At 67.0% G+C, this 11167-nt stretch overlaps 1 protein-coding gene across 1 annotated transcript; it reads right to left on the reverse strand.

The window, feature by feature from the left end:
• Positions 1-115: 115 nt before the first annotated feature.
• Positions 116-10913, reverse strand: LOC123350083 (MEF2-activating motif and SAP domain-containing transcriptional regulator-like). Its single transcript, XM_044988442.1, has 13 exons — positions 10774-10913; positions 7399-7452; positions 7090-7148; positions 6488-6563; positions 5975-6124; positions 4991-5142; positions 4652-4765; positions 3984-4231; positions 3055-3181; positions 2049-2411; positions 1361-1489; positions 1207-1261; positions 116-753 (listed from the first exon to the last, which is right to left on the reverse strand). The coding sequence occupies exons 2-13, from the start codon at positions 7436-7438 to the stop codon at positions 338-340; spliced, it is 1929 nt and encodes a 642-aa protein (XP_044844377.1). The 5' UTR covers positions 7439-7452; positions 10774-10913; the 3' UTR covers positions 116-337.
• Positions 10914-11167: the final 254 nt, after the last annotated feature.

Consider the following 11167-nt stretch of genomic DNA (forward strand, 5'->3'; position numbering starts at 1 on the left):
TGAGTAATGGTTCCAAACATCCAAGATGGCGCCAAACAAGGGTTCCACCCATCCAACATGGTGCCGCGAGTTGACGTCACCAAGAATAATGCTTCTACTCATCCAAGATGTCACCCATCCAAGATGGCGCCTGGAGTTGATGTCACCCTGAACAATGGTTCCACCATCCAAGATGGCGCTCAGTTTTGGCGTCACTACAAACAATAGTTCCTCCCAAGATGGTGCCTGGAGTTGACGTCACCCATCCAAGATGGCACCTGCATTGGTGTTTTTTGTTGGCGTCTCTCGGGTGGCGGTGGGGGGCTCCCCGTAGACGGGCCAGGGGGGCCCGCACCCCCTACCACTGCTCCACCATCAGGTCAATCATGTGGTTGACGCTCAGTTCGGGCGAGTCAAAGAAGTCAGTGGAGAAGATGCTGCTGCCGCCAGGGGTGCCGGGCCCCAGCCCCGAGGCCGGGCCAGACGTCAAGGCCTCCAGCCAATCGACGGGGTCGAAGGCGGGCCGGGGGCTGGGTGACGGGGGCCCCTCCGGGGGCTCCGGGGAGAAGACCCCACGCAGGGAGTCTGAGGGAGACGAGGAGGAGGAGGAGGGAGGGGTGAGGAAGTCGTAGTGGCTGGGGAAATCCAAGATGGCCGCTGCCGGTGGGGTGCGACGGGGCTTCTTGCAGGGCGCCCCCTGCTGGCTGAGAGGCGAGGGGGGCCGGCGCGGCTCCGTGGGGAGCAGCAAGGGGGCATCCGTGGGGAGCAGATCACCTGGAGAGGGGGCGGGGGGGTTAGATGGACATGGGATGCTGAATGGCACCCCCTCCAAGCTGCGCCCTGCAGGCCAGCGCCCCCTGCTGAGCCCCCTATCCCACCCCTTCACAGCCCCACCTCCTGCCCTGCTCCCCACAGCCCAGCGCCCCCTGCTGAGCCCCCTACCCCACCCCTTCACAGCCCCACCTCCTGCCCTGCTCCCCACAGCCCAGTGCCCCCTGCTGAGCCCCCTACCCCACCCCTTCACAGCCCCACCTCCTGCCCTGCTCCCCACAGCCCAGCGCCCCCTGCTGAGCCCCCTACCCCACCCCTTCACAGCCCCACCTCCTGCCCTGCTCCCCACAGCCCAGTGCCCCCTGCTGAGCCCCCAGCCCGCTCCCTGCACCATGGCACCCGGTACACCAGACTGGGGTGGGGGGGTGAGGGGAGTGGGGGTACCCAGGGTCTCACCTGCACACGCCAGAGGCTCCTCCAGGATGTCTTCGATCGACTGACTTGGGACCAGCTGTGGACGAGGAGACAGAAAGGGAGTGAAGGGCAGAAACGGGGACACGGCCCCTCTGGGGTGGGGTGCGGGGGTTGGGTATATGGGACCCCCCCATACCTGGGCTTTCTGGATGGCCTCCTGCAGCTCCTCCTCCAGGGAGCGGGGGGCCGGGGCGGGGCTGGCCGTGATCTGCAGGGGCAGTTCTAGGTCCTCCCCGATTGGCTCACAGGAAGGGGGGCAGAAAACCTGAGGGAGGGGGAGGGACATGGGGGTAAATTTGAGGTTCCCCCTGCTCATCCCCTGCTCCCCACATGGCCCTATAGCCCTCCCTCCTTGGCATGGCTCCGCCTCCCTCCCAGTGCCCCTCCCCTACCAACTTGTCATGACTCCGCCCCCTCAGCCTCTCCCCTGGAATGCCCCCCAACTGCTCCGCCCACTCCAATTATGGTATGGCCACACCCCCTGACATGCCCCTCCCATTTGGCCCATCCTCCCTGCCCTGATCATTCCCCACCCCTGACACACAAGCCCCGCCCCTGATCATTCCCCACCCCTGGCACACAAGCCCCACCCCCAATCAGGCCCTACCCCTGGCACACAAGCCCCGCCCCTGATCATGCCCCACCCCGGCACACAAGCCCCGCCCCCTACCAGGCCCTACCCCTGGCACACAAGCCCCGCCCCCAATCAGGCCCTACCCCTGGCACACAAGCCCCGCCCCTGATCATGCCCCACCCCTGGCACACAAGCCCCGCCCCTGATCATGCCCCACCCCTGGCACACAAGCCCCGCCCCCAGCTCTCACCAGGAACCCCTCTCTCCTGGGCGCTGTGCCCTCGGGCGTCTCCCCGGCGGGGGCCTGGGGGCCGTGGCTGGCTGGGGGCGAGGGGGGCAGGGGCTCCCCCTCCGGGCGGCCGCGCCGGCACTTGTGCAGCTGCAGCTCCTCCCGCAGGTCGTCGGCCTCCTGCTGCTCCCGCTGCAGCTCCCAGGTGAGGCTGTCGATGAGCCGCTGCTTCTCCCGCAGTGCCCGGTCGGCGGGGGGCAGGGCCGGGGGGGGCGGCCCCGGGGCCCCCCGCACCTGGAAGGGCTTCAGCCGCTCCAGCAGGGCCGGCTTGGTGCCCGACACGGGCAGCCCGCGCTGGCGCAGCTGCTGGCGGAGCTCTGACACCTGGGGGGAGGGGGGGTGTCAGTGGGGGTCAGGGGGCCTTGGTCCCCATTCCACCCCCCCCACTAAGAATGTCTTCTTGACAGAGGAGAAGGGAACCCCCCATCCTCCAGCCCCTCACAATCTCCCTACCCCCATTATCCCTCCCCACCCTTTCACAGCCCCACCCCACCCCTCCAATAAACCCCTCCCACCCCCTCACAGCTCCACCCCCACCCCTCCAATAACCCCCTCCCAGCCCCTCCCAGCCCCACCCCCACCCCTCCAATAAACCCCTCCCACCCCCTCACAGCCCCACCCCTCCAATAACCCCCACCCACCCCCTCACAGCTCCACCCCCACCCCTCCAATAACCCCCTCCCACCCCCTCACAGCCCCACCCCTCCAATAACCCCCACCCACCCCCTCACAGCCCCACCCCCACCCCTCCAATAACCCCTCCCCCCTCACAGCCCCACCCCTCCAATACCCCCTCATAACCCCCCCACACCCATGACCCTCCATCATTCCCTCCCAACCCCCACATCCCCACTCCCCATTTCCTCCTCCTCCACTCTGGCAGCCCCCCACCAGTCCCTGCCTCCAGGGAGGAGCAAGAGAAGGATCAGGGTCCCCCCAGATTTCCCCCCCTCACAGACACACTCACTGTCAGGTCATCCAGGTTGGCGGGCAGCAGCTCAGGCTTGGGGGGCACAGGAGGGGTGGGAGGGGTGGGGGGGGCTGCCAGGGTAATTGGGGGGGCCGCGAAGCTGATCACTGGATCTGGGGAAATACTGGGGGGGGGGCAGAGAGAGGAGGAGTTAGAGGGGGGCAGAGTCAGTGAGGGGGGATTGAGGGTTCAGTGGGGGTTGTGGGGGTACCTGGCACTCAGTGGGTGCAGGGGGAGTTGGGGGGTACCTAGCAATCAGGGGTGCATGGGGGGTACCTGGCACTCAGGGGGAGCAGGGGGGTTCAGGGGGTACCTGGCACTGGGGGGTGCAGGGCGGTGCGGGGGTACCTAGCACTGAGGGGGTGCAGGGCGGTGCAGGGGGGTACCTAGTACTCAGGGGGTACAGGGGGTGCAAGGGGGGTACCTAGCACTCAGGGGGTACAGGGGGGTGCAAGGGGGGTACCTAGCACTCAGGGGGTGCAGGGCAGTGCGGGGGGGGGTACCTAGCACTCAGGGGGTACAATGCTAGCACTCAGGGGGTACAAAGGGGTGCGGGGGGTACCTAGCACTCGGGGGGTGCAGGGCGGTGTGGGGGGGGGTACCTGGCACTGGGGGGTGCAGGGCGGTGCAGGGGGGTACCTAGCACTCAGGGGGTACAAGGGGATACCTGGTGCTCAGGGGCTATAGGGGGGTTCAGGGGGTACCTGGCGCTCAGGGGGTACAAAGGGGTGCAAGGGGGGGTACCTGGCACTGGGGGGTGCAGGGCGGTGCAGGGGGGGGTACCTGGCACTGGGGGGTGCAGGGCGGTGCAGGGGGGGGTACCTGGCACTCGGGGGTTGCAGGGCGGTGCAGGGGGGGTACCTGGCACTCAGGGGGTACAAGGGGATACCTGGTGCTCAGGGATTATAGGGGGGTTCAGGGGGTACCTGGCGCTCAGGGGGTGCAGGGCCGGCACACACAGCGCTGTGGGGGGCCCCGGCGGGGCCGGCGGCTGCTGCTGCTGCAGGATCTGGAGCTGGAGGAAGAGCTGCTGCTGCTGGAGCAGGCGGGCGTAGGCGGCGTCCAGGGGGGCCGGGGCCCGGGGGGGCCGGGCCGCGGGGGGCACATACTGATGGTACTTCAGCTTCCTCACCTTGGGCTTGGGGTCCTTCGCCTTCTTGGGGCGTGGGGGGCCCTGGGGAGGGGGGAGAATGTGGCTGGGACCTGCTGAGTGGGGCCCCCTCCCTATCCCCCTACTGGGATCCCCCCAACTCCAGCCTCACCCCCCCCACTGGGACACCCCAATTCTGCCCCCCTCACTCTCAATGCTGGCCCCACTTCCCCATCCCCTCGCTGGGACACCCCAACATGCCACCCCTCCCCGGGACACCCCAATTCTGCCCCCCACTCTTAATGCTGGTCCCTCTTCCCCATCCCCTCGCTGGGATACCCCAACACCCCCCCAATGGGACACCCCAATACCCACCCGCCAACAGCCACCCCCTGGCTGGGACACCCCAGCTCCAGCCCCCCTACATTCCCCTCCCAGTTCCTGCTGGGGACCTGCCCCCCTCGTCCCACAGCCCCCCACTCCCGGCCCCACCACAGCACCTACCTTGGGCAGCAAGGCCGGGGCCTTAGCCGGGGGGCCACCCCCAGGAGGTTGGGATTCGGGGTCTGGGGCAGGCGCCGAGGGGGGCTGGGACTCCAGGATCGACAGCAGCTCTGGCTGCAGGGAGAGAGGCCCAGAAAGCCAAGGAGTCACACAGCCGGGATAGAACCCAAGAGTCCTGGCTCCCAGCCCCCCCACCCCCGCGCAGTACCTGCAGTTTGAAAAGCCAGACACCAGATGGCAGCAGAGACCCAGGGAACCCCCCCAGCTCTGCCGGTGCCCCTCACTCCCGACCCGCAGCCCCCTCCTGTGCCCAGCTCTGGCCTCCGCCATGTATCTCACCTGGACAGCGGCCCCTGAGGCCGAGGGGGGGGATGGGTTGCCAGGTCCCCCCGCCCGGCACGGGGTGAAGCATGGGGAAGAAGAGGAGGAGGACGATGAAGAGCTGCTGAGGTCCTCCTCTAATAGGAAGGTCCCAGGGGCAGGATCAGCTGCTGGGGGGTGGGAATTAGAGAAGTCTCAAAAATCTCACCTGCCCCCCCGAGCCAGTCAGTCCCCGCCCTGGCCCGGGATAGGAGCCGGCGCCCCCTATTCCCAGAACGTGTCCACCTTCAGCCACTCATTGAGCCTTAGACCCAGGGAGAGAACCCAGGAGTCCTGGCTTTCAGCTCTCTCCACTAGACCCCGCTCCCCTCCCCGAGCTAGGGAGAGAATGCAGGAGTCCTGGCTCCAGCCCCCCTGCTGTCACCACTAGACCCCGCTCCCCTCCCCGAGCTAGGGAGAGAACCCAGGAGTCCTGGCCTCCAGCCCCCCCTGCTGTCACCACTAGACCCCGCTCCCCTCCCCGAGCTAGGGAGAGAACCCAGGAGTCCTGGCCTCCAGCCCCCCTGCTGTCACCACTAGACCCCGCTCCCCTCCCAGAGCTGGGGAGAGAACCCAGGAGTCCTGGCTCCCAGCCCCCGGCTCTCACCACTACACCCCGCTCCCCTCCCAGAACTGGGGAGAGAACCCAGGAGTCCTGGCTCCCAGCCCCCTGCTCTCATCATTAAACCCCGTTCCCCTCCCAGAGCCGGTGAGAGAACCCAGGAGTCCTGGCTCCCAGCCCCCTGCTCTCACCATTAAACCCCGTTCCCCTCCCAGAGCCAGTGAGAGAACCCAGGAGTCCTGGCTCCCAGCCCCCTGCTCTCACCACTAAACCCCGTTCCCCTCCCAGAGCCGGTGAGAGAACCCAGGAATCCTGGCTCCCAGCCCCCTGCTCTCACCACTAAATCCCGTTCCCCTCCCAGAGCCAAGGAGAGAACCCAGGAGTCCTGGCACCTGCCGTACCTTTCACAGCATCTTTGAGGCTGGCGTCCAGGGAAAGGATGTTTTTCGTCACGAGTTCCAGTGGCCCCGGCCGTTGCAGGAGTTTCTCCTTCAGATCCTCGGCCAGACGCGTCTTCTTCTCCTTCCGCTCTGAGGGGTCCCCCCCAGACTCTGCTGGGGGGGGGCACAGAGTGAATGGGGGTCACAGGCCATGGGGGGTGGGACCCAAGTACCATGCACTGATCTGTTTGTGCCAGTCATGGGACCCAACCATCTGGGAGAAGGAACCAGGTACCCCGGCGGCCAGGCAGGTGAGCCACAGATGGGCTGGGGCAAAGGACTGGGGACCCAGGTGTCCTGGTGGGGGGGACCCCAGGTGAGCCAGAGCATGGGATTGGGGACCCAGGTGTCCGGATGAGGGGGACCCCAGGTGAGCCAGAGCATGGGATTGGGGACCCAGGTGTCCTGGTGGGGGGGGACCCCAGGTGAGCCGGAGCATGGGATTGGGGACCCAGGTGTCCGGGTGGCACCTACCTTCTGTGAACTGGCCCTTGGCAGCTCCCACTTTGTGGGTTCTTGTCTGGACCTTCACCTTCAGGGTCTCGTCAGCCTGTAAGGGGCGGGACCGGGGGTCAGAACAGCCTGGAGCAGCAAAGAGGGGGGGTATCGGGGTGCTCAGGGGGGAGCAGGGCAGGAGCGCTGGTTGCTGGGTGGGAGTGGGGTCTAGTGGTTAGAGCAGTGGGGGCTGGGAGCCAGGGCTCCTGGGTTCTCTCCCCAGCTCTGGGAGGGGAGTGGGGTCTAGTGGTTGGGGGCGGGGAAGGGGGACTGGGAACCAGGACACCTGGGTTCTATCCTGGCTCTGGGAGGGGAATGGGGTCTAGTGGTTAGAGTGTGTGGGGGTATTTGAACCAGGACTCCTGGGTTCTCTCCCCTGCAAGTCCCTTCCCCGCTCTGTGGCTCAGTTTCCCGCTCTGCGCAATTGGGAGTTTGACTCCCATCCACCTGAATGTGTCTCCAGCACTCTAAGACCCTCCAGTGGGTGGGGATGATTTGCATATTCCATTACCCAGCCTGCCTTGCAGCAGCAACATAGCCACACAAGCCTCCCCTGCCCCCAGGCTGCCCCGCTTGCTCACCCGGCTCTGCTCTGGGGTTCCGTTCACCTCCACGTAGGTTGGGGGGGGCTTGGTCAGAGCTGCAGGGAGAGATGGGAAGGTTAGAGCCTGTCACCCTCAGTAGGAGAAGTGTCCCTGGAAGCCAAGGATGGCTGTGAGTGGGGGGGCCCTCCCTCCCAGATATGCTGTGCTTGGTTACCCACCATCTCCCTGCTCCCCCCATCCCTCCCCCATCGACCCCCTCCTTACCAGCCCTTCTGGGGTCCCCCCTTGCCAGCCCCTCCTCCTTGGGCCCCCCCTTACCAGCTCCTCCTCCTTGGGCCCACTCACGTGTCAGGAGATGCTGCTCCTGGGATCTGCGATGCTGCATCCTGAGCTGCAGCACTGGGGGAGGGAGGACACAGTCAGGGGGGGTGAGACCACCAGCCCCATCGCCCACGTCCCAGGGGTTCCCCCCCAGAGCTCTGCTTGCAACCCCACAATCCTGGGCAGCCCCCCCTCACCCTCCACCAGTCCCCGCTGTCTCTCAGGTCCCATTCAGGATGGATGGGGGGAAACGGGGGGAGGGGTATGGGATTGGGGTGCATGGGGTGGGGGGAGCAGAGGATGGGGTGGAGAGAAGGCAGGGCAGGTGGGGGAAGAGGAGGGACGGGAGGGGAGCAGGCAGAGGAGGGGGAGGGGCGTGGTGCTCCCATCTATTCTTGTCCCTCCCCCCCCCCCAGCAGGTGTCTGGCGGGTGGCAGCTGGGGTGAGGGGAGTGAGAGCTATTTCGGGAGCTGGTAACATGAGACCCCCCTGCCCCCCACAGAACCACCCTCTCCCCACCCCATATAGCCCCCCACCAATGGAATACCCCCAGGGGCTCAGCGGGGGGGCCTGTGGTGCAGGGAGCGGGGTGGGGGCTCGGCAGGGGGCGCTGGGCTGCAGGGGGTGGGGTGGGGGTTCAGCAGGGGGCGCTGGGCAGCGGGAAGCAGGGCGGGGGGCTCGGCGGGGGGCTCGGCGGGGGGCTCTGGGCTGCAGGGGGTGGGGTGGGGGCTCGGCAGAGGGCGCTAAACTGCAGACTCTAGCTCTGATCCCGTGGGCTGCGGCTGGCTCTGGGGTGGCTGCAGCCAGCTGTTGAACAGGCAGCCAAGAGGAGATTTAGGACAGGAAGTGAAGCAGCTCATTTCCAGGCGTCGCGGGGTGGGGGGAATCCTGATTCATTAACCCCCGCAGGGCTGGCTAATATCTCCCAGCAGAGGGGGCTGGGAGGTGGGAGGGGAGCTGCAGCACAGAGCTTGGGAGGGGGGCAGTTATGACCATGGGGGTTGGGGAATCATGCTGCCCCCTTTCCCCATTGGTGCCATTCACCCCCCATCCTTCCCCACCCTTTGTGGCTAAACCAGGGCCTGGGCTGTGCAGCAGCCGGGAGGGGGCAGGGTTGTTTTGCTCACAGACACCCCCCTCCCCCCAGCTGGAGAATCCCTTCAGCTCTGGGACCCAGGCATCCGGGCAGAGGCGGGACCTCAGGTAGGCCAGAAGGAGGCCTTGGAGACCCAGGGGATCTGCTGTCTGGCACGCCTGGGTCCCTGGCTCCCAGCCCCCCTGCTCTAACCACTAGACCCCACTCCTCTCCCAGAGCCGGGAGAGAACCCAGGAGTCCTGGCTCCCAGCCCCCCGCTTTACCATCTGCCCCTCGAGCCCCTGCGCTGGGGGGCCCGTTCCCCAGCCCCACTCACCGGATCGGAACTTGCTGCGGATCAGCATGGAGCGCTCGGAGGCCAACAGGGTCATGGTCTGGGCTGGGGGTGTCAAGCGCGAAGGGGGGGACACCTGGCCGGCCACCTTGGCCTGGGGGGACCCCAAAACAATCCAGCAGGGAGGAGAGACCGAAGGAGAACGGGGGGGTCACAGATGGAGCTTGTGACTGAACAACCCCTCCCCTGAGAGAGGGGCCCCCATAAGTTGAGGGGGATGGAAATGCCCCAGGGCTGGATAATGGGGGGCAGGGAACTCTCAAAAACTTCCACTCAGTGGCTCCCAGTCCCCCCCGAGCTGGGATAGAACCCAGGAGTCCTGGCTCCCAGCCCCCCGCCCCCAGCTCTAATCCTGTTGGGACAGATTATTCCCTGCATAGGGGGTCATTTTAATTCTAGACACCCACACCCCGGTTCCTTGCTGGGGGGGTGGGGAGCTGGGGCGGGGAGGACAGATCTAGGGGGCTCTGTTTGGAGGGGGAGCAGAACAAAGGGATGGGGGGATCCGGGGGCCAATTTTGGGAGTTTGGGGGGCAGGATGGGACAGTTAAGAGGGAGGCCTATCTGGGGGGCAGATTTGGGGGGATGGGGCAGGGGGTCAGGCAGTGGGGTTTGGGGGGATCTGGTGGGGCACATTCTGGGACATGAGGATCTAGGGGTCAGATTTCAGGGGGGCTATAGGGGGTCAGATTTGGGAGATCAGATTTTTTGGGAAAAGGGATTGGGACAGGTTTGAGGGCAGGGATGTCTTGAGGGGCAGATTGCGGGGGGCTGGGGCAGGACTGGGTGAAGGGAGATCAACTGGGGGGGGTCAGGATTGGGGAGAGGATGGGGTCAGGTTTGGGGGATCCAGTTGGGGGACCTAGGGGCCAAGGTGTGGATCGGGGGGGCCCAGGGGGAAGGTTGGGGGATCAGGGGGCCCCAAGGGGTGGATAGTGGGGATTGGGGGCTCTAGCGGGCAGGTTGGGGAGAAGTTTGGGATTTGGGGGGCTCCTGGGAGCAGGTTTGGGAGAATGGGGGCCCCATGGGGCAGGTTTGGGGATTGGGGGCTTCAGGAAGCAGTTTGGAGGGATCAGGGGGCTCCAGGAGGCAGGATGGGGCCCCCAGGGGGCAGGTTGGGTGATCAGGGGGCCCCCGGGGGTGGGTTGGGGATGACAGGGCCCCAGAGAGCAGGTGAGGGGATAGCAGGGCCCAGGGGGTGGGTTGGAGGTATCAGGGGTCAGGTTGGGGGATCTGGGGCCCCAGAGAGCAGATTGGGGGGATTGCTGGTATCAGGGGCTGCAGGGGGCAAGTTGGGGGAATCTGGTCTCAAGGGGGCAGGTTGGAGGCTCCAGGGGGGAGGTTGGGAGATTGGCTGCCCCAGGGGGTGATTTGGGGGGATCTGGGGACCCAGGGGGCAGGCTGAGTCCATCATGGGAACCCAGAGAGCAGGTTGGGGGGTCCAGGAGGTGGGCTCGGGGGAATCTGGGGCTTCAGGGGGCGGGTTGAGGGGATTGGGAGTTCAAGGGGATGGGTTGGAGAGACTGGGGGGCAGGTTGGGAGATCGGGGGCCCAAGTGGGAGGGTTGGGGGGATCGGGGGCCCCAGGGGGCGAGTTGTGGCGGATCAGGGGGCCCAGAATACAGGTGGGGGGTTCGGAGGGCCCCAGATGGTCGGTTGGAGGGGTTACGGGGGCCAGTGGGCAGGTTGGGGGTCCCAGATGGCAGGTTGGGAGGTTACGGGGGCCAGAGGGTGGGTTGGGGGGGTCGGGGGCCCCAGGGGGTGGGTTGTGGGGGATCAGGGGACTCCAGAGCGAAGGTTGGGGGGATCGGAGGGTCCCAGATGGCAGGTTGGGGGGTTACGGGGGCCAGAGGGCGGGTTGGGGGCTCGGGGGCCCCAGGCGGCAGGTTGGGGGGTCGGGGGCCCCAGAGGGAAGGTTGGGGGGCTCGGGAGCCCCAGAGGGAAGGTTGGGGGCTCGGGGTCCCACCCACCAGCGCCGCGCGGTGACTGTCCCGGTCGCTGTCCGGCCCGGCTCGGTCGGTCTCTCCCCGCGGGTCCCGGCCCGGCTGCGTGGGGGGTGCTGGGGCCGGTCACGGGCGGGCTCTGCAGGCTGGGGGGCGGGAGGACCTCGGGCCGGTGATGTCACAGCTGCCCCCATGGGGGGGGCGGCAGCTGCCACCTGCCCCCCCCCCCGTGTGAAAAGGCCCCACCTGCCGGTCACCGGACACCGCCACTCGCGGGCAGGAACGCGCTGCTGGCTCAGCAGGGACCCGCCCCCTGGGCTGGCCCTAGACCCCACCCCCCTCCCAGAGCCCGAGAACCCAGGAGTCCTGGCACCTCCCTCCCCCCCGCTCTAACCATTAGTCCTCACCCCCCTCCCAGAGC

Source organism: Mauremys mutica, chromosome 15 (assembly GCF_020497125.1).
Source record: "Mauremys mutica isolate MM-2020 ecotype Southern chromosome 15, ASM2049712v1, whole genome shotgun sequence".
In the NCBI taxonomy this organism is placed as follows: Eukaryota; Metazoa; Chordata; order Testudines; family Geoemydidae; genus Mauremys; species Mauremys mutica.